This window comes from Anopheles stephensi, chromosome 3 (genome assembly GCF_013141755.1).
Source record: "Anopheles stephensi strain Indian chromosome 3, UCI_ANSTEP_V1.0, whole genome shotgun sequence".
Taxonomy (NCBI): Eukaryota; Metazoa; Arthropoda; class Insecta; order Diptera; family Culicidae; genus Anopheles; species Anopheles stephensi.
Genome location: NC_050203.1, coordinates 31,811,420 through 31,835,114, shown reverse-complemented (window position 1 = coordinate 31,835,114; position 23,695 = coordinate 31,811,420). Strand labels below are relative to the sequence as shown.

Sequence of the window (23,695 nt, the reverse complement as noted above, 5' to 3'; positions counted from 1 at the left end):
AAGTTGTTGGTCACCAGCAACGGCAAACCGCATTATCCTTGGACTCATTTAATTTCCTGTGCCAGCGAAGGACTTTTACACATAATCGTTTTAGCCCGACGTTCGAGTTTGCCTATCCGTAAACTAACTATCTTTCTTTTTGCTCTCTCTCTCTCTCTCTCTCTCTCTCTCTCTCTCTCTCTCTTTCACAGGAATTAATTACAACCTTGTATATAGGGTTTCTGGGCCTTATTTTTGCCTCGTTTTTAGTGTATTTAATGGAGAAGGATGTCAGGGGAACTAAGTTCAGTAACTTTGCTCAAGCGTTGTGGTGGGGTGTGGTAAGTAGAACGATTCCTTCCTTTTTTCTTCGTGTGTGTGCCTTTTTTCAGAGCTTCGGGAGACCTTCAAACGAAATAAAAAACCACCAACAGTCCCGGGAAGATGTTTAAAGCCCTACCCCGAGGGCTTCTTAAGGCGCAGACCACCCGCAGCCATGCAGCTTTTCAATATTCAACGGAAGCAAATTAAATTCTAAATTATAGCACCACGGGAGTGTGCGTGATCCGGCCCCGGGATGAAAGGTGGATGAAAATTGCTTCCAGTGCTTCCATCCTAGCCGGATTTGCCACAGCCCCAGGAACGCATATGTTTAATTTATTCAACAATATAAATATTTCGTTACCCATTTCTCATCGGCCCATTTGAAACGTGGCTAATGAGAAATAGTAAGCCTAAGCATAATTTCTACTTTCTTATCGTTTTATTTCTTCGTTTCTGCTTTCCATGCGGCGCTCATCACAAAAAAACAACCATCGTGTGGGCACGATTGCGGCCAATAAACACACATACGCTGCAACGTAATGCCAGATAACGCTGTGCACGGTCGGGTACGGCGACATGGTGCCGGAGACGTGGCAAGGCAAAATTATAGCGTCGTTCTGCGCCCTGCTAGGCATTTCCTTCTTCGCACTGCCCGCGGTAAGTGTTTATTTATTAATTTTTCTTATTAGTTTACCGGGGATCGTTTGTCTCGGTGGGTAAATCGGTACAAGAAAAATGGGGGGGAGTCCCGGTTGGACGGTCCGTTGCTGGCAGGGAAAGGATTGTTCGGACTTCCGCCTTCCAGCCTAACGCCTGTTAATAGCTGATCGGGGCTATTAATTTTACTTTGTAATGTCTTGTAGCTTCCCGCTGCTGCTACTTGAGACCCGAGGTTGGTTGGGATGCTCACTCGGTACTACGGTGGCATACGACTAAGCCGGTCTGATTTATAGAAGACACCTTTGCGAGAGTATTTTGTGCGTTACGCCGGTTTGGTTGGCCAGTCTACTACACTACTGGTCCGAGGTATAAATCAGTGCCCTTTTGCACATGGAAACTCATCCCTCTGGGGGGTCATTTTCGGTCGGCAACAGTAAGATTACGCAGGGATAAGTTAAAGGGCATCGGTAAAATCGTACGATGCGTACGGATGTGTGGCCCTGAAAAAACAATGTTAGTGTGAACAATGCGTAAATAAAATAACACATCGTTAAAAAATATTTGTACAAAACAATGAAAATTTAACAGCTTTTGAAAAAAGTAGTTTAGGAATCAATTAAAAAGTAGGACAAACTAAGCTTCATGTCTCTAGCTTACCCCTAAAACTATGCAATCGTATGTTTTCTCACTGCTTCCTATCATGTCAGCGACAGTTTTATTAAAGAATGATGAATACGTAGTGAGTGGTTACCAGTGTGTATCGAGATTGAACATCGAGGGAATGTAGACCCAGCCGCTCACATCTAGACTCACTATTGGACAGGCCGGAAGAGGATCAATCGAGGAATTTGGGAACGTTATACCTAGTTGTATTCCTCTGCATCTACTCGTTGCGATGTCATATGATTTCGAACAGTTAGAGCCCATATCACTAATTAGTACTTCAAAGTATACAGAACTGCGCTCGATAGTACAGTAAATCGGAGAATTTCCCGAGCAGCTCATTTAAAGAAACCAAGTGTTTTCCTGGCTTTGGTAACCATTATACAATTGAGAGATGTTAAATCCACTGTTTTGCCATACGTTTAAGTTTTTGCTATGTGTCATACGGTTGAGCAGCACACAAGACTCCAACTTTATTGTGTGATAAATGTGAGAAATCCAGTTCGACTATTAGCCAGCCAACAGTCTTGCTAGCTCTTGCACCTTCAGTTGATGACTTGAGCTATATGATGAGTTCGATACATGTTTATAGATTCATATATGCTACACCGAAATGTACAAGAATAATCTTAATCACTAATAGAAGATGAAAAAAAAAGAAGCTAAGAAACTACTTTAATGAGCAAACACAGGTTTGAAGGCGATTTTGGCAAGTAACGAGGGGAAGTAACGACCCATGAGTAATGACAGATGGTCAAGGATATCGATTTTAAAAAGGATTGCGAATAGAGATCGTTTGACACATTGCAACTTAGGATCAGATCATCCTTCCATATTCTGAACATAATCTAAATTGGTGTATCTCTTGGTGTATCGGTGTATCTCTGAACTCTTCGTCTATGTTTAAAAAGTTGACAAAGAGTTGGAACGAACTTCTTTCGATGCTTGTAATGAAAAATCTTGCAAGATGAGCACATCTTTAAAAAAATGAAGCCTCCAACGTCCCTCAGAAATTTCCCATAGAATATTGCTGCATCTTCAAACGGAGATCATTAATCTATCTTTTTATGGCCAAAACTGTAGACCAGCTTGTTATTATGGTGTCTGACTATCTGAGCAATTATTTTCACAACAACCTTCGCAGACGTCTCAACGAACTGTGGTCTTTTGAAACTAATTTCTTTACATAATCCCAAATAATGAAATTTTGCATCATTTCTACATGTTAATTCCATTCTCAAAATCATAAAAATGTTGTCCGTTTTTATTACTGCAGACCATCACAATTTCATCCCCGCCAAAAGAACCAAAATATTTAAAATGTACCTCGCCCCAAACAACTTTTCCTCCACCTTGTTGCTGCAAACATCAGATGCTCCGCAAGATAGAAGTGTGAATACCGCAAAAATCTGCCTCCCATCAGCACCCATCTCGGCTAGGATGTGAAAATGAAATATTATTACGACATAGACCACTTCCGTCCGGGTCGTAAATTCAATTAGAAGCAATCTGAAAAATGAGTGATTTCTGTCCCGCCGAGGGGTGAAAATGCTGGATGAAGTGAAAGACCGAACGCCTCTCTCAAAAAGAAAAAACTGGAAGAAAACTTCCATCCTTCGCAAAACGCTACCCAAGATTCCCGCCAGAACGAATTTCACTCAAACTACTTCGCCTGACCCTACCGACACGGGGTTTCCAAAAACCAAAGCGAAAGCACCAACAACAAGGGAGAATAAATAAATAAGTTACTGAGAAACTTTGGCACATAAAACGAATGAACTTTTAAGCACGTGCCTTTTGCATTGTGATGGCCGCCAGGGACCGGTTGAGACCGGATCGACCAGGCAACGTGTTCCAACCGACTGCGGAACGGCGGGGGCCCGTCAAAACTTAAACTTGAAAGCCGTTCGGAAGGCGAAAGATTGCTGCTCCCGACATCTTTCATAGACCCGTAGACATCCCGCCCCGGTGCTGCAGTTGCTAGTCCACTGCAGTCTGCTGAGCATCGGTCCCACAACTCTTCCAGGACCTTTCATTTGCTCCCGTCGGTTAACGGGGTACTGTGCTTTAGTCTCCCGAGTGTATAATATTTTTAAAGCACGTCATGCTTGACCCTCACCATGTGAAGAGTGCTCCACCGGTCGAGAGCTCTGGTACAACCTGGTGTTTGAAGTGGGACATCGTCCTCGCACACACACGTGAGGGCAGGAAAGGGAAGAGAAAAAAAAAACATCCAAAGGGGACACTAGTGGCATCTCGAGTCCTGCCAACGACTCTCCAGCCGAGAGGATAAATCTTGCATTCTGACCTCCTTCTTGGAAGTTGGTCTACCTACCTTGGAGCAGAGCACCTTCTTCTTCTTCATCAGTATGTTGGCCTCGGTCGTTTTTTATCGTCGGGTCCGTACCTGACGGTGGATGCAATCATGTTCCACGTTTCCCATGTGACGTGCTGTACTCCGTTCTGGTTCTCCTTTAGCGACGATCCCGTTGGCGAAACACCTGGCCAAGGTTTCGCTGTGCAATTTATGCCAATTATTGTGTGAAAGTTTCCTACACATTCTGTGCTCGATTGTAACCGTGTCGGTGGTGGGTGGGTTTCTACCAGGGTGGTAAATCATTCGACGTGTTCCTTGTAGCACTTGTAACGAGAGCGTAAGGAGCTTTAACTCGGGTGAAAAGGTGGTGAAGAGGATGGAACGAATTAAATGCACTTTAAAATCATTCAGCATGAGTCGTGCAAATAAAGTTGTGCTTAAAGTGCATCAGTTGTTGTTTGTAATATGAGCTCGTTTACTAACGTTTGACAGATGAAAACGTCAACAAATTTCAGGTGACAGAAAAGTGTTTATACTGATGTGTTGAGTTCTCAGCAATTCCTATTCAGCACCATCGTTTACTATGTATCCTTAACTTGGGATAAATATATTTGGTATAGTTGATAAGTTTTTCAGGTCTTAAAGTAGCTACTAACACCTTTGCCTCGTAAAATCACCACCTGAGCACTTTACCGTCTCGTGCATTTGAAACCTAATTAGAACCCTTTCTTGCTCTCAAGCATTACTCCAGAATTAATCCCAGCACACCATACGGTGCACTTGTGATTATTTATGTGCCCGTTTTGTGTCGCGATCCCACGACCTGGACGATACGATCCTCACTCCTGTACCGGCACCACCTGGTTACGGTTGATGTTCATTTAATCATTTCTCGTTCGCCTGTTTGCATCTTTCGCAGGGCATCCTTGGCAGTGGGTTCGCGCTGAAGGTGCAGCAGCAGCAGCGACAGAAGCACATGATCCGACGCCGGCAGCCCGCCGCGACGCTGATACAGTCGCTCTGGAGATGTTACGCCGCCGACGAGCACTCGATGTCCGAGGCGACGTGGAAAATCCACCAAGTACCTTTACCGTCGCCCCCACCATCGTAAGTACTTTCCGTTTCCGGTTGTGCATGCAGCAAAGCCCTTCTCTGTAACTTGCCTTGCCTGTTCTGTCTATCCGTCCGTCCGTCCGTCTGTCCGTCCGTCTGTCTATCCGTAACCTCTGTCTTTCTCTCTCTCTCTCTCTGTTCCTCACTATCTCTCACATACACATTCACATTCTGCAACTCTCTCTCTCTCTCTCTCTCTCTCTCTCTTTCTCGTTCTTACGATGCCATGCACCATGACCATTTTGCACTGAGCTCCTCTTTTACTTAGCACTGCAACGTCAAAGCGTAACAAAAAAAAAACCCCGTCACAGCCTCTTTGCCACAGCCATTTTCCCTGATTCGCTAACCACCTTATCACCGCCACCACCGTGAAGGGGGTGGCCACTCAATCCCTTCACGTCTCGCCTACATCTCATGTGGGGAACCCTACCCTGAAGAACGCTTCGAGAAAGTAGCGCAATTTCTCCGAATGTTTTCTTCTCCATTCTCTCTCATGTTGTTTTACGAGAACAAGTTGCGCCCGTATCCTTTCATCAAGCAGTTCGCCACATTGTGTTGTTTCATCTGAAGCGTTTTCTGAAACACTTGATCGGGACGCCTTGATCACCGCCGTTCCGAACCGTTGACTTAACCTAGTTTTTCTTTCGGGTCCTTTTTTCCCAGTTGAAAATGGACCTATCGCACTTTAAATGATGGAAAGTATTTTATCCAAACCCTCACTTGTTCATCTCATTGTACCATTCGGAGCGTTTGCGAGTGCTCTTGTACATGTTGTTTTCCACTTTCTTTATCAACACTTTCCCCCATTTTTCACTGTCTCTCCCTCTCTCCTTCTCTCTCTCGCATTTTCTCTTGTGCCCAATGCTGAACGTCGTGTGATCGTGTTCGTGTTGTACCGTTTCTGTCTTTGTTTCATTACATTTTTCGGGTTTTTTGTTTCGTTCGTTTATCATCTGTTTTTTTATATCTCGTCTGTACATACCGATGTGATGCCGTTTTCACGTTTCCTATCGATGTTTCTTTCTATTCTGTCCCTTTTTCCTGATCGTCTCGTTTTTTGTTGTGTTTCGATCCACTTCTCCGTACTTTATGTGTGTCTTTTGTGTTTTGTTTTTCCAATACAGTCTTCGATTTATATATTTTCCCTCTAATCGTTCGCTATTACAAATATTTTCAATCAAGTGTTATATATGCTCTCTTACCGTTTGTGATGAACGGATTTTTTTTTGCGCCATACCCATCAAGCCATAAAATGGGCTCCCCGATCGGTGTATTTTCCACCCTCTTGTTACGCAGTTTTCCCGCGGGGGGAGAAACAAAAAAGTATGCTTTATTCATCCCAACTTTTCAACACAATTTTAAGAAAGCAGCCAACAGGGCGAGTGAAAAGTTCTTACCTTCCGATACAAAGCGTTACATCATCTGCCGACTTTAGTTCGCCCTCATTCAATCTTCAGCCCACCCCACCAAGAAACCCCCAGCAGCTTTCTCCCTCGACTAACAGTCACTTCCGTTTCACCCATGTAGCGTGGTGGTAAAATACAAAAAAAAATTTTTTTGTACAATAAAGTAAAGTTCAAGAGAAAATGCTCCACAAAACGCCTACCAAAAAAACCGCTTTTGCCAAACCATTTTCCACCACCTGATTTTACGATGTGATTCTCTTCTTCTGACAGCAAACAGTAACTATCTAGTAGCAACAACAAAAAAACGAAAATGAAATCTGATTATGATTTTTACATATATGTGTGTACGTGTTTTTGATTCGTTTTTACATATATACGTATCTGCATAGAACCGATTACTGGGATATGCTCCTTGAAAGCTTGAATATCCATAGGTAATTTCGTTACTTTACTTTTCTCTCGTGAAATGTTTTCCCAATTTCTTTTTTCCAACTTTTTCACTTGCTCACTCGTACCTTGTACCACTACTACTACTACTACTACTACTACTTTGGGTTTCTTGTTTGTTCTTGGCTCTGTTGTTGGTTTTTGTTACTTTTACTTCGACCGTTTCACCCTCCCGTTTTCTCTCTTCATACTCTCTCTCTCTTTCGCTATCTCTTTTTTCTCGTTTTTGTTTTGTTGACCCTATTGTCGTTCCCAAATTTTTGAACGTAAGTTTAAGAAATTGTTTCATTGCTCGTGATACACATTTCCCTACGACAAGTCGTTTGAGCGTAACGGAAACGATTGACTCCAGAAGTAGAGAAACTGTCTCGTTCGTGTGTTCGTTCCTACCAGGCGGGAAAACTCTCATACAAGCTAAACAGTTGAGAATTTTCCACCGCTTCTGTCTTCTGTCCTCTTCGCTGGTCCATTATTTTCCGTATCGCCTTTTAGTTCGAAGGTGACAAACCAATCGTCGACAACATTGTCCAAGATATCTCTGAAACCTGCTACCATCGCAGTTCCATACTCTTGGACCACGCTTCCTGTATTCTCCCACCGTATTTGCTTCGCTTGCGTCTGACGAGACTTGCCAGCCTTGTAGCTATTAGTTTGCTCCACCATCGCACTTCTAGAACTAACACCCATAAAGAAACACCCCCCCCCCCCCCCCCCCCCGGTACAGCCTTCTTCCAAGGCTTCTTTGTCCCGAATGCCGCCAGCAATCGATTCCCCCAAAATGCCGTGTGCCGACCATGCATCAGGTCATTATGGGTAGTAACGTCTTGGCTCACTGCTTACAGAACTGATTGAGTTACCACCGATCTGCCCATGCTTGCCTGTCCCGTGCGTCTCTTTCATTAGCTTCGTCCATCATCGGTACGAAAACGATCGGATGATTAGGTTAGTGTCAGCAGAAATTGTTCGCCCGGCGTGTCAGTCGAGTATCGATGCCCTCCGGTGGGAGATATCACCCAAAACGGACGGATGTCATTAATTAGGGATATTAGTGGCCGGTTTTGTTTTTTTTTCCCTAACCATCACATCCGGACTGGAATCCCTTTGTGGTGTGGAAGTTTTCGGGTGTGAAGCAGACGAGTTTGCCCGCTTAAATCTGACGTCTCTTGTAACAAATCTCTGCTTCAATTAGGAGTTCTCTGCTCCACTTTAAGTGACATAGCCTTTTCGAAAGTTCTGCACACTTTTAATAACTATTTCCCAACACACACACCTACACATACACATCCTCTACTTTAAGCTTCCCACCTACCGCAGTGATGATAGCCAAAGCTAGCTAGCTCTCTGAATAAAAATTACTAATCGACAATCCCTTACCCACATATCGCGCCCGATTGACCGAAATCACAACTGCCCTTATTCTTTGTGTATTGAAAGCTTTCGTGGTCAAAAAATTTATCTTCTGGCCAGAAGGTGCCCTAGTGCCACGGAAAGGTTGGTTTCCCATAGACAAAAAAAACAATCAAAACGCCAATAACCAATACATATATATATCCCAGTGTCAGTGTATCTCTTCCTGTCTGTGAATGTTTGTGTGCGTGTCTGTGAATTGCTCACTGGTCGTGTCTCGGATGATTGTTGGATTTATTGTTTCCCTTTCTGTTTTCGATTGTTTTCTTTCTATTCGATATACATCAATGTTTGGTTCCTATTTGCTGGTAGCATTGTGTATCTACGTATCCTTCTGCCTGCGTAACGATTGTCGAAGCTGTTGTGTTGTTGTGTGTTTGCGTGTCTCTACTACTACACTGTGGAGCTGTTGTGGATGCTTTCTCCCTTCTCTTTTCTCTCTCTCTTTAACTCTCTCTTTACTGTTTTTGTTTTTGTCTCCTATTTGTTCCCCGTTTCTCTTTCCGTTATCCTTTTGCACTGGTCCAGACTCTTGTAGGCTAATGTCTTGATATTCTCCTCTTTCTATTTGCACTTTCTTATACTATTTATTCACGTTAATTTATTTTTCATAAATTAGTATACAATTATTCACTTGTACTTACTTCCTTGCCATATTTAAAAATATTAGGACAGAATATTCAAGTATAAGAACAACAATTTGTATGAGTAAGGTGAAGCAACGAGAAAGGAATAGTTTCTTGTGAACCTTTCCACCTTGTAAATTTCTCTCTCTTTATGAGCCTTCTATTAAATTACATCAAATTTAAAGAAAAAAAAAGAAAATATATTTTAACATACTCCAACATGGACGCTCAGCGAGGATCCTTCTGTTCTCTGACGCATTGCCACAAACGATTGAATAGGCAAGCCTGGAATTTGCTTAATGAGCTGAAATGAGTTCGATTGACATACTCTAGAGAATCTGCCCACGTGTGTGTTGAATGTTTTATGCCCTGTTCCGGAACATACCACCGGTTTTTGTTGTGAGCAAGCACCCGTCAAACGCATCCGTCATGTCAATCAAACTATGGCTGCCAAGCATTGCTGCCGACTGCCCCGATCGACACATCGCACAAATCAGCAGCCTCAAATGATGTGATTACCCCATTTCAAAAAGTTACTCTACACTCTGCGACCGACAGGAGCCCCCCCCCCCTCCAAAACGAGGTGAACAGGGTGGACACCTCTTTTTTACCCATTTCCTGAAGTGCTGAACGATGCTGTGTGCAAGGGTTGCCGCTATTTACCCGAGTACTTTACGGGGCCTGTTCAAATTTAGTGTTGGCTGCCGATCGCCGGCCTTTCTGCCAACAAAGAAAGAGCGTCCTCTTATCCGGCCAACCGCATCCTCTGAAGCGGGATGGCATCCGAGTAAAGCATGGCAGAGTGTTGGGAAGGGTCGTGAAATATCACAGCCAATGAAAGCACAGACCAGCGGCCGGGATGGAGCATAGCCCAGTTTTATGCCGACCGTGCAGAAACATCAGCACCACGATTCAACATGTCAATCACTGCTAGGATTGAATTATGAATGCGTCTAGCAGCTGATGGCTGGACCCGGTTCGGGCGGATTGATACCGGGTTGCGTATCCGAGTTGGAAGTGGTTCGGCAAACTTTTCCGCAGCGGCATCTTTACGAGCCGAGAATTGCCGGGGCACAAAACCAATATTGGGCCGGATGGTTTGATGCCCAACCGGCCGGGCCCGACCGGATCCAGCGATAGCTTCGGATGGCCATCCGTATCGATATGGGCATATCGGTCCGTTGAGATGGTGTCATTTTATGTGTTTTTTTTTGTTTCTTTGTCCTCTTTTTTCTTGGTTCGTGAGGACAATTTATGCACACACGGCTAGCCGACGACTTTGGGTGAGTTTGGAAACAAAGTTTAAGCAACGTTTGTGGCGTGTAAGCTTTCCCCATCCGGAATGGGGTTCGGTCGGGTGTGTAAAATGTGTAAATGACAGTTGGGGAGTAAAGTTTTCCCTTTGGTAGGGTAATCCAATTGGATCACACAAGACGGTGTGATCGAAAATGGGGGAAACTTTGCAGCATAAAGCGCTTAGCTGTAAGAATTTATTTGCAAGCTGCTCCTGTGGTTTAGTGCAATGGGCTGTTAAAAGACATTGTGGGATGTTGTTTATTGTTAAATATTCCAAGCAAAGTTAATAAATTTTTGAAAGAGTTCTTCAGAATCACTTCGATCAACGCAGTTCAAGCTAAAGGAGATCTCGCTTACAAACAGTCCAGGAATCTCACCAGTCTCTTAGAAAGTAAGATTCATTAAACCAAGTGGATTTTTGGTCCCCAGATCTCTGGGTTTAACCAAGTGGACCCCTGGATAAGCTGTCTTCGTCTTTAAAGCTTGTTTTTTATAGTATTTGAAGCGTAAAAGGCAAAGCCTTTCGAAAAATGAGGTCCCTAGGACGACGATGTACACTAAATTATCTCATATCATGTTAAATGAGACTTGCCAGTCGTGACTCATTGGATTACCAGAAATCTTTGGTTGAAGTAGACTTCTCGATTACGAGTTCTATTAGTTAAAAAATTGGTTGAACTATGAAATCACATGGCAGAAACAGTGTTTTGAAACACGAACTCTTTTGAAACACGAAGTCTTTTGATGGATTCCTTGATTGTGATGCTTCAACAACCAGGCTCTTTCAATTAGGGGATCTGATACTACGAGATCTGATTTTGTAGTTGAAGCTTAGACCGTGATGCCTAGTCAACTGCTTGGTTTTTGAAAGGGTGATATCCCAAGTTCAAAGAAGCTTGTAGAGCTAGCAGGCATCTTCTCCAAGGCTTAATAGTCATCCAAATCTCTTGTTAGATAAAGTCTCCTCAACCACCAGGTCCCTTGATAATAGAGGCTTGGGTCATTTAGTAGAATAGAGTTCGGAGGCTTGTTTGACGAAGTTTCTTGGTGGAGGAAGTGGCGTATCAAGGTCTTTGGAGGCCCCGAGTGGAATATCAGTTAAGGTCCTCTAATTGTGACTCGTTTGTGAGTACAATCAACAGGATCGTACCGAAAAAGGCTCCGAGCAGTCACTTCTTCCGCCCATAGGTTGATCCGTCACTGGGTGAATGCAGTATCCTCCACAATCAGGTCCCTTGGTAATAGTTTGAGTTTCACTGGCCGTGTTTGATGACGATATCTCTGAGTAGATTAGAGGCATGGATCCTTCGACTATTTTCATAACCAATTAAGTATTTTTTTATAAGAATCGAACTTTTTTCGTTCGATAGATTATTCAATCAAATCGAGAGTTGGTCAGGAGGAATAAAATGTTAAAATTATTAAAGGTAGGATTTCATACCTAGTAATTGTATAACATTGAAGGTATTGCTATCTTGCCGTCCAGCATTTTTTCTTATTATCAACAAGTTTTTGACCCAAAATTATGCTTTAATAATAACTCACTAAAACATTACCCTGCAATTTACCAGTTCCATCATTCAAACACAGTAAGAATCACTAAGCGCGAGCTTAAAGTTATTTCAATTTCCATGGCTTTCATCAAACATAATTTCCTCCCCTTACAAGAAGAAGCTCTCGGTTTTTCTCGGAAGCTCTCACAAAACTCCCCCGCGGCCGAAGCTGTAATACAATTGCTCCGATTTCTTTCCCATTAAAGTGTGCTCACCCAGGATCCGGTTGTTAAGCAAATTACTACCGTGCCAACCTCGGCTGCTGGTCAAAATTCGTGTCCAAACAAAAGGATCATTACAGCACAAACAACCACCGGCAGCTTCCTTGCGGGCACAAACACTCAACCACTGGATGGGTATCCCAAGGGGTCCCAGTTGGAGTGGAAAATGTGGGGCTTTGGAAAATCACGTGCACCGTTCGAAACGGAAAGGAAGCAAAATATTTACTTATTCATTTGTTTTGCCCCCAGTTTCATAATAATCCGGTCTGGGTGTGTGTGTGTGCTGGATCTGTTGTGGGCGGTAGCTTTCTGTGTTTTGTTGTTGCCCTCTATTGCAGCCATTTTTGCAAAAACTAAGAAACCATTTCAGGCCTCCGTGCTCCCCATACCCCGGCTGCCCATTCCCGTTTGCTAGAAATGAAGAATTTCAATCAATTTTTCATTCAAGATTTTCTACGGCATAACTTCGTGTGTGAGCGAGACCTCTGCGTGTATTTGAGCAAGGGTAAAGCAGGCAACGTGCTTGGAAGCTTTCACCATTCGACAGCAAAAAAAAACTGGTTCATATTGACCCTCGCAACCCCTTTTGTCTCGGCCTGGGCATTCTTTTAGGTGCCCTACCTTATTTTTCTCGCCGATCCAATCACCATTTGTACCGCCGGGCGTTGGGTCGGGGAACTGGCTGGGCGTTCCAATAACCGGCAACCAGCACCGATGGTAAATTATGTTCATCATAACACAAACAAACGAAGCGCAACAACAGGACCTCCTGATAATGTTTTGATTGCTTTCGACGAGCTGGAGCGGGGTTTGAGCCTGGGAGCCCCGGGATCGGGTTGAGCGCACTGAGTTGAATAATTTAAGCTGTTATGAAAGCGAAACAAAAAAAAAACCCACTTCGAAGTCACAATGCACGCCCCCTCCCCTCCCCCACTGCATGGAAATCATGTTTCCACCGGTCACCGGTGATGTTGACCCCGTTGTAAGTTATCGATTTTCGAACCAGAAGTACGGAATGCACCGAAGTGTCCGCCAGCCATGTCGACAAAATGGCAGCCATCTGATCATATTCAATGGGACAGACACACGCTAGCGTGTGTACAACGTGCGATGGCGCATGTTGCGTCAGCCGTGGCAAAATCCACATCCTGACACTTCTATTAGCGCGAACTGTCACTCCCGATAGTCGCACGGTGCGTGTGATTGCTTGCATAAGCTTGTGTGACGCTCATCACTGGCGGGCAGACCGGTGGCAGACAGTTGCGCATCCAGCCTTGCCACTAAGTGGTGGGCTGCATGATACGGCAATCTAATTTGGAAACACGTAATTAGTGGGAAATTATTTTCTCTCTCGCATCGCTTCCACCCGGTTCCGGTGCTGTGAGACTTCCTTCCGGTGAGCAGCTCGCGTGCGTCGAGTGTGCTCGCGCGCGCCTGTGTAGCAGGGGAAACAAAAGCGCACACCGAAGACAGATAGACAGACAGATAAGAGCAGCCCGGCTGGTTTTGATCCTTAAGATTGCCTACAGAAGATGCTTGTCAACTTCCGGCACCATCGGATGGATGGTGAATTGAATTTCCTCCTACAGGGAAACGCTCAACAGATGGTGGTGCTGGTGGCTGAAAGTGATGCTTTGAAGGGGGAGGGAGGGCTTAGATTTCCTGGAGCACTTTTCCATGCTACGGATAGACTGCTAAATCGCTTGCTAAATGCGTTCTTACGTTTCGAATAATTGTGTTAGTCTTTTACAACTAATCGTGTTGGTCTGGAAGCGAGAAACAGTGGAATGAACGGTTTCCGGTTTGCTTCAACATCTCTGGCTCGGTGCTTTCAACCGAGCAGTGTTTTGTGTTGGGTGTAATCGAAACACGAAAGCTCTTGGAATTGCTTTGTAAAGCGTGTTTGGTCGTAAAACGTGTTCAAAATGGTGATTTATTCGAATTTTTATCACGGGCAACAGTTTTTTTTTTGTTTCGGTCATCTTCCCTTTTATTTGAAAATCCGAAACTGTTCCATGCGCGGTCGCATAATAATCGATTTAAGCTAAGCTCAATGATTGTTATGGTAATGCAACCAGCAATCCTGGAAAATGTTTGAAAATACACTTCATAGAACCATCCGTGACCTGGTAGAATATTTACCGAATCCTATTGAATACAGTGGCACTTCAAGCGATTGTTTGCAATTGAAATTTATCGTTGGAGAGCGGTGCTAGTACGATTTACTAGAATAGGTAGCATTTTTTTTTGTTGCTATATTATTCGTCCAATGAATTTCCAGCTTTTGTTCGTTCTTTTCGATAGCTTTCAAATCAACGTTCAACGTCAACGGTGTTAGTTCGTGGTTAGTTTTGTTCTTTTTTCTTACAAATATTTCGAAAGTTAATTTTTTATTTTTTTAAAGGTGAGGTTAGTATTTAAATAGCAAAGTAAGTTTGACCACACAAAAGCAAACAAGAAAATATTCATCGAAAATAAATATCAAATATGATTTTATCTTTGCATTATGAAACAAACTGATATTTTAATACACTAATTTCGATTAGGGCCCGAATTATGAATGTCGAATTTTTAATGGTAAAAATTATCACATTGGTTTTCCCAAGATTTTTTCCTCGGTTCTACTGTCTAAAAATCATGGAATTTTCAAAATATCCACAATGTAAACATAACTTAACGACCTTATAAAATTGGAATTGCTGTTTTGTCAGAGATGTGCGATGGTTCGAAGGATGTGTTTTTTATAAATTTTCAATAAAAATTACTTAATGGGAAGAATTTTGGTCTTTCCATTTGAAATAGTCAAGGACAAAAAATCTTATTGTTTGTTATGGTAAAATATATGAAAAATTTAACCATAGCTTCTAAAGAACTCAAAAATGGTTCAAAATCTTACCGATGTTTTTTTGTGTTTTATTGCCTTTAAGCTACCGAGAAAAAAAACCTTACTTACGAAGTGGAGTAAGAACTAGATTTTCAACACATTAATATGGAGAGGAAATACTTGACAAAAGCTTCTACAGTATATGTTGGAATTAGGAATATTTACGAACATGACTTTTTTGAATTATGAATGAATTATAGGTAGGAAACTAAGATTAGGTACTAAACACTGAACTGCTCGACTGTCACAAAAACTGCATAAACTACTCGAATTGTTTGTTTATTTACTTTTAAATTATGACTGTGCATGTGTGGAGAGACTACTCGAATTAATGTATAGATTTTATTTTATGTACAAACGAATCTACAGTTGCAAACCGTCATTATCATTGGATCGTCATATCATAGCTGCATTTTCACGATCTCACGCTTGGATGAACGATTTAACCCTCGAACAAGTTTTTCTATTGGATAAGAAAAAATAGACAAAAATGAACACATTTTAATTATATTTCCAATATTATGGGTACCAATTTACCTGTTCTGACCGTATATACAAAAATAGTAGTTTAAATTTAAGTCCTATGTGATGGCGACTTAAAATTACACAGGATACATATTTTTATCCTCCAATTGAGTCAATCATACCCGGAACGTACAAGGCATTCGATGTTCATTTTATTTTGAACACCTGTCCTACCATACCATATACTCCAGGCGTGACTAGCAAAGTGTAAAGGAAGAAAAACACTATCCTTCGTACCTTCGAGCGATGGAAGTGTTTTAATTGAATCTATCCCAACCAACGGGCCACTATCCATTTGCCGTTACCGCCATCCATCTTGCCCGCTATTATTTGCTCAGTGCAAGTGCAACCGACCGAGCGACCGATCAGGAGGAAGGCACATTCCAGCAATAAACTTCCCACGAGGACGTGCTGTCGGGACATGTGTGAAAAGTTGAATTGAGTTTTTCCGTCCCGTCCCGTATCGGCTACCAATTTGATGCGTGATGAATTTTCCCGACTTTCCAAGCGCCGGCAACGGAACTGCTGCTGGCCACTGCTACGGGAACTAGGGAAATGGAACATAAATTGTGCCAGCTGCTTTTTATGGCTAAGCAATCGATTGCCGCTTTTGTTTTTTTTTTTTTTTTTGCCGTTCACCCGTTCGATGCAGCTCAGCTGCAGTAGGATGCAGTTTGGAGCACTATTCTTTCTTGGTAGTAGAGCACACATACACACATTCCAACCAGCTTAATGTGTTTTTCTCCATCGGACGCAAGGGTGGCATTGAATTAATGGGCACGCTATTTAACAAAACCGTACCCACCGAGTGGAGCCGCGTGCAGGAATTTCGGGGGAGAAAAACAGTTGAATTTATTCTCTTGCAAGCGTGGCTTCGGCTTTCTTCAGTCCGATCGCATCAAGCAGAAAGTGCGATAAAACACACAAGACGTTGCATTTCCTTGTGGCGCAGGCGACACAATCGTCAACACTTGGCAACAGAAACTGTCAACAGCATTATTTGATCGTTTCCGCTTCAATTTGTTAGAGTGGTTCGTTAGCCAAACGCGAAATCCCTCACGAGCACCGGCGGCGGTGGCCACGAACGCACGAACGAATTCCACTGTAATTGCATCATAATGAGATGCGCGCGATGGCGTGGTTGGGCGGTGTTGGGTGAGGATAATTTGTATGCCAATCCATCCACCCTGGTAGCCTGGTTTCGTGGCAGCCCGCTTTTTTTGTGTCCACCTCATGCCGCATGTGCAAAATTAAAAAAGAACCCATCTCATGGTCCACCCGGCCGTCAGCGGAACCATGCCACAAAATGTAAAGGGAAAATTGGGGGGAGGCTTTTCACAATGGCGGAGGAAATGGGTTGGGTTTGTGGTCCATCATCATTTCATGGCTGCTGACTTTATTAAGCGGCGAGCGGTTTTGCTCCGGTTTGTCTTCGGCTGCAAAAGCATTTAAAATAATTCAAACAAACCGCCGCCATCCGTTGATTTTTCCGAGGTTTTCCATCTCCATTCGTTTTCGGGTGCCATTCTCCCACACCCCCGTCCCTACGGTCGGCATTTCTTCGCACAAACCAGACGCTCTTAAGTGAGTGCCAGTAAAATAGATAAAGCCAAATAATGGACGCAGTTTGCAGTGCCGATGGTGGTTGCCTCGTCCGTTTTGTGTTTCCCTAGCACTTTTATCGCCCGATTTTCCTCCACCGTTTTGGGGTTTTGGGGTTTGGGGTTGAACAAATTTTATCTCGCCTTGCCTGCGGTTGTAGTCGGAGAAGATGCTCAGAAATTAAAGGAGAGTAGTGTGTTTTTTTTTCTCTCTTCGGTGCAGGAGTGTATGTAATTTCGAATGCTTGTTCTTCGATGATAATTATGGGTTTTGCTTAATCAACTCCACTACATTATGCTGCTCATTACCATTACGATGCTGACCTTTGCAGAACGAGAGTGAATAATGGTATTTTCTGTTATGTTGTTGAGAGCTGTACAGATGGAGAATTTTTATAAATGTATAATGAGGATGATTGTCTGCGTTTCATATATTGAGAGACTAGGAATTTGGAACAGTAATTAAAAACTGGATGGTGTATATCATAAATATAAGGCGTTCAATGTAATGTAAAGATCCACTCCGTTTGATTTCTAAATAATAATCCTACGCAATTGTGATGATTCCTTAAAGCTTTTTGAGATCGTATTTTAAATTATTACAAAAATAAGAGAGAGGTCTCTGAAATTTAAGGAGACTTTTAAAAATGGCGATGGTAATTTTCTGTTACAAATTCAAAATAGTCCATTTTTCTATTGAGATTTGCTTGGCCATTTCTTTCACAGAGCAATATAAGAGGTTAAATTTTCTTGTCTAATCTACCTCTTAGGTTAATGCCTGCCATATCCGGCTTAGTAATCTTAATGAAAGATACTATTTAGCTGGATAATCAGTCCTCACTACGGTCCGGATGGGATCTGAACCCCAGTGTCCTGCCGTGTGAAGATTGTTGCCTCTGTCACCTATACCACCAGGACGCACTTAATCAAATATGAATCTTAGTATCATAATTTGAAAAACAATAGCATGGTAATATCTCCCTAATTTTCAAATTTATTTGTTTACTGTTAGCTTACTGTTATTTATTTGTTAGCATCTACTCGAATAAACGTCTATAGGAAGTTACGAAGCGAACATTCCTTCAAAGCTGAGAAGAATCTAACGCTAGCCAGACTAAGTGACCACGGAAATCTCTTTTCGAGGAACCTTGAGCTGAATCAAGGAAGGGACAGTTTTCAAGGACCCATGAACACTCCTTGCACAAAGAATTCCTTGCCCCTACGTATAAGCAATAAGTCAACGTATACCCATCTTCAATGATAAGTACATTCACTAGAGCTCAACTTTTCCTTCCGTCAGTTACACTAACGCCGCATATCGAGTCTCTGAAACCATTTATTTACCTCTGCTCTTAATGCATTATCGGTTTTCATGCTTTTAAAATATACTTAGCGTCCTTAAAACATAATTTGAATTTAAAATTTACATATCATGTTTGGATTGAAATAAAATTGTTCTTTCAACAGTAAAAGAAAGAATAACAGAATAATTATAACCCTGGAAACAAATAAGTTATTCAATTTGGAAGCCTGAAAGCACAGTGAAAAATCATTTTTTTCATATGACATAGTAATATTATGATTCATGTCTATGTCGTAATGCATTGATTACATGTTCCTTACTTTTTGGTCCGTGTCGAATACCAAATAACCATTTCAACCTGCTATGCTTAAATAAACGAGGCTACAATCTGCAGTCTGCGCAGCTAAATGAAAGGAGTGATTTATCGTTCTGAATAAATTAATATCATTGAACTACATAGTTTAGTAGGAAATGATTATATATGCCCGAAACCAATTCTATAATAAGAGGATTTCATACATAAACATAGTTTTTGTAAACTACGATATGTTTTGACCATGGTAATTCCGTAAAATTGTTCCAAAAATTAATTTAAACAAAGACATTTAAACAGAAACACTGAGTATCTGAGCATTTTCTTTACTCAGTGTTTCTTACTAAACACAATTTTAAATTGAATTAATTTTTCTTCAATTTAAAGAAATCATCAAACATTAGTATTCTCTCAAAGAAACGGCTTTTTCCCACCAACTTTTCAAATCCCACCGTAGGTCACATTTTAAATAATACATCCCATCCACCAACAGTCCGGAGAGCGTGAAAATGGATGCACACTGCAAAAGCAGTCCAACTTTTGCGACACCTCTGGCCAACAATTTAATACCCAGACATAATAATAGTAATAATAACGCGCTATAACACAATCGTCACGACCCGTCGACGGCATGACCCTGTTCTTCCCATACTCAAAACAGACAGAGGCAGAGAAAGAAGAGAAGGGGTGGGAAATTCATTACGCCAAAGTGCACCCACCTTTGCATCGTGCAGACACCCAAAACGACAGCACAAAAAAAAGCATAACACGCTCCGCTTTAATTATAGAACATCAAAAACCCCTGGCGCACCATTAACCTCCGGTGGGCGAGTGGGACCCGACTGTTGCATGCAAATCTGCACTCACCACTGACACTTTTGCATCGTTACGCATCATCTTCCCGGTCTTGCGTTCTTGGGCCTGGCTTGTCCTACGAAGCAATGCAAAAAGAAAGGAATCGTTGGGGGAATTTCTTTCTAACGCACGTTGATTGGTCAGGGTGTGAAAAGTAACCCCCGGCCAGCAGCAAAGACTCTTTCGTTGGCTAGTTTATTAAAATAGTAAAATGATGATGACACACTTTGCTAGCAGGAGGTTTTTGTTTGTTGACCGGCAAGCAAGGCTTGAGGCACAAGTGTTTAAGAACCTTCCCTTCCGAGACTTGCTTTGATGGAAGGCGCACACTCGGAAGAAGTGCATTTAAATTTATCACAAGATGACATGCCTTTGTAACTAGTCTCTTCCTCTCTCTCTGTTTCTCGTTTACTGACGTCCTTCGTCCAACGTTTCTTAACGAGGAAACATAATTTAAAGCATTCCTCTATTTGCATGTCAACCTAGAAGTATGCTCCAATTTTCTACCATCCACACTAGTACGCCATCTCCGTCGTCTTCCATCTATTCATGCTCTCCTGCTGAGTATAGTTCTGGAGAGGCGTTCCTGTCTCCGATCTGACCGTGATTAATTAAATATTTCTACCCTTGAGTGTACAGAACACGAATCGATATGCCGGGGGAACGAATGCTATTGGATATTACCATAGACAAGACTGACCTGTAGGGAACAATAATTAAATTACATTTAAAGCTTTCCCCGAAAGCTATTACAGTTTCGCTCGTTTTTACTCTCCTTTCTTTCGCTAGTATTTTTTTTTCCACTCTTGGCATCTTGTTCAATCTCTCACTCGCTCTCTCTCTCTCGCTCTTTCTCTCACCTGTCTTTGTCCTTATTTCGGTCGGGTGTATCTGGGACTCTTGGCAGCACTAGGTTGCATTAGGTCGTCCCGTCCTGATTCACAGCCCTTAGTACACAGACACTTGGTAGTTGACTCCACCGAAGAGTCTAGCCGATTGCCCTAGTTAACACACACGCTCACCGAAGAACACTTCACTCGAGGTGTGTAGTCCAATTATTAGCTACAGATAAGAGCTATGTACGTCGTAAGTGATTCGTAGATCTTTCCTGTCCTGTCCGTGTTTTGTCTCGTGAACGCCCTAACGAACTCGTTCGTACTTGCTCGTGTGATTAGTTTCTACGTTTCGGTTTTTTGTTTCTTTCCACTTCCGTTTTACTTCTTACCATCTTGTTTCGTCTCTGCATTTGTATTTGTGCAATACTACTACTATTATTACTAAAGTTTTTTTTCGTTAAAAACTATTTTTGAAATCAGTCAGAAATTCTAAACTTTAACTACATCGGGTTAATACCCGGGTTTCCTATTGTGCTCTGATTTTCCACCAACCAACCGACCAACCAACCCACCACCCAACGATCCAACAACCACTCGTTTGGCCCTTCGAACCCACCACAACCGTATCACAGATCAAAGCTGGAGGCAGCAGAGAAACTGGCCGCCTCATCCAGTTCCGCGTAAGTGTGTGCAATGTCCAACAAATTGCAACGGTTTTCCACCGGTGTGTTCTGTGCGCTAGTGTAGTAGTGAAATCCACACGCCCAAACCACAGCCATAACACCTTGGAATTATGCCATTTTCGATCGGACATTAGCTCTATTGCTCCACCGATTAGCGTACACGGAGTTGTGGTTTTTTACTTTGTGTGTGTGTTCGTTTTTTACTTACAGTTTCTAATGGAATGTTTTGTTTTCCTTTTAAATTTAATTTTCTATCACAAGCTTTACTCTTATCGTAGACCGTTTAGCGGATCTTATTGCGATTTCGTTTGTCTTCCCTCACACTGTTGCTAATGCATTCGATGCATTTGGTTTTGCTCTTGGAAGTTGCTCCGATTCGATTGCAGTCGAGGGCTTTCTTTTTTTTGTATTTTCTTAGGGTAGAAGTTTTTCTCGTTCGATTCATTCGGCCCAAGCAATCGAAACTTAACCCGCTGGTTAACTTGTTTTTCTCGAATGGATTTTAAACTCTTTTTGCCAGTTTTGTTTTCGGCCCGCAGTTTCATAATGGTTCTTTTCAATTCAATCGGAATGGCTATAATCTCTTTCGACTGCTTTTTGTTACTATTTTCACACGATATTTTTAGGCGATCGTTTTTTGAAATTGACTATTCTATTCAATTATCCAATTTTTATCGCTACAAAATATACTCGTTAGGATATATTTATATGAAACAATAATGCATACTTTAACGTTTACCACTAGTTTGTTAATAGATGCTCAGCTCTGTAACGCTTCTAGTATGTTTTTCTCTATCATTCTTAACTGTTTGTTCAACTTAGATCGACTGTTTTATGCAAAGGATATAGAGTAAACTGACAATAAATTTAAATCTTTCAGAATAAAATCAACGAAGCGCAATATATGCACCTTTGCATGGGTTTTCAGTTGATAATGTAAAAGCATCGAACCTTTTTTGTAAACGTTTTACTTGAAATGGTAAACAAAGCAGGTTGCCATGGGAACGGCTTCAGACGATAGAGGAATCAATCTCCTTTTATTGTGAAGCTATCAGATGATATTGTAATTGAAGCTTGATGATATTTATCCCCCCGATCCCTGACAGGCCGTGTAAAAATTCATCGGCTTCAATTACAATATCATCTGGCAACTTCATAATAAAAAGTTACTGATTCCCCTGTCATCAGGAGTCCTGAAATCTGAACTGAAAACCCCTGCAAATTAAAGAGATTTACCTGGTTTGCATTAAATTTAAATAATTATAAAAACACACACAAGGAAGTTCTTACATCCCTGGAAAAGCTCGGCTCACCTTTCACTGCGACTAATTCCCTTTCATTAAATTATAATGTCAGCCCGACCCTTCCGTCAGAGCCAAAGCTGTAAATGACTGTGAACCTGCTCGTAAATTGTGCACGCCACGTTACCACTTGTCGGGACGTATCTGTTTGGGTGAAAGTTCGTGTCTTGATTTTCGGAAAAGTGTGTCCCGTCGTCCGTCCGTTGCATCCATTGTTGCCGGTTGGAAAATGCTCATCGTCTCCCTCGTGGGAAGCGTGTGCATTAGTGTACAGTGCTGTTAACATGTGTACCCGGGGTTGCCGTTTGTAGTCGGACTTTCGCTCCCTTATTTTATTCCAATGCGCTCGACAGCCATGCTTCCGTTTCCGTCCCCTTTAAGCCGCACAAAGTTGAGCATTCCATTCTCATTCCTTTGTGAATTGCACACACACACAAACACACTCGTCCAACATGAGCATGCCAAAGCTGCAAGAAAAAACGAGCTTTTCCATCTCGCTTTACGCCCTACGGTCGCCAACCTTCCTTGAGACGACCATCGTAATTGTCACCATATGCAAATGCGATGAAGTTATAACGAAAGGAAACTATCACTCTCCGGCGGCTTACCTCCCCCTTTTCCGGGTGGGAAGCTTATCCCCACCTCCCCTGTATGCGCCTCACCATCGTGCCGAGAAGGGCTGACCGGTTGGATCAACAGACGAGGCCAACTTGTCTCTGGGGCCGGGCTTTTATTTCCATTATTTCCGTGTCACGTAGATCTACTTCAAGCCAAACGCTGCTTGGCAGTCGGGGTGTTCACCATAGCGTTCATAGCGTTTGTTTGGGGCTGGACTTTGTAGTGCTGCTCTTTCTGTGTGTGTGTGTGTGTGCAAGGCAGGAACTATCCATTCTTTAGCAATATGCTGGAAGCTGCGAATTATGTTCGAAGCAGTTATTTGGCATCAGCATTTTTTCGCCCGACTGTTATCAGAGCGATTAATTCTATGGCACGATAAAAGACGAGGTTTTCACCCATGGCCTTCAAGTGAAAAACTTTCACCACTCAAAAGAAATTGTATAAACTGTGAATAGCTTCTTAATCCACCGGCTTTGCTGCAATAGATTTGCTTACTTGTTTGACTATTGAAAATATTTGCTTGATCTTTCTTAACATCTGCTCTGCTGTAAAAGTTGAAGTTAAAGTTTTGCGCTTTCGCTTCATTCGTCTAGCTCTAAACTTAATCAATTATTTTTCCACTTATACATTCTTATTCACGTGAATTTCCTATACGAGATTCTCTCCGTTGGTTTGATTTATTTTTCAAACAAAGTTCAACTTTGGTTCCTTCTAACGTATGCATTTTAAAAAAATAGACTTACTCCAAGGATTTTGCTAATATG

At 42.2% G+C, this 23,695-nt stretch overlaps 1 protein-coding gene across 8 annotated transcripts in view; it reads left to right on the top strand.

The window, feature by feature from the left end:
• The window catches only part of LOC118509514 (potassium voltage-gated channel subfamily KQT member 1-like), a 240,523-nt gene that overhangs the window by 152,714 nt on the left and 64,114 nt on the right, over positions 1–23,695 (top strand). For 4 of the 8 annotated variants that reach the window (XM_036050208.1, XM_036050209.1, XM_036050211.1 and 1 more), the window contains 5 exons: positions 192–320; positions 850–960; positions 4,863–5,050; positions 8,344–8,400; positions 20,962–21,009. In XM_036050208.1, coding sequence (XP_035906101.1) covers positions 192–320; positions 850–960; positions 4,863–5,050; positions 8,344–8,400; positions 20,962–21,009 — 533 coding nt within the window. The remainder of the gene's footprint in view (positions 1–191; positions 321–849; positions 961–4,862; positions 5,051–8,343; positions 8,401–20,961; positions 21,010–23,695) is intronic. The other 4 variants (XM_036050207.1, XM_036050206.1, XM_036050205.1 and 1 more) reach the window with 2 other exon arrangements.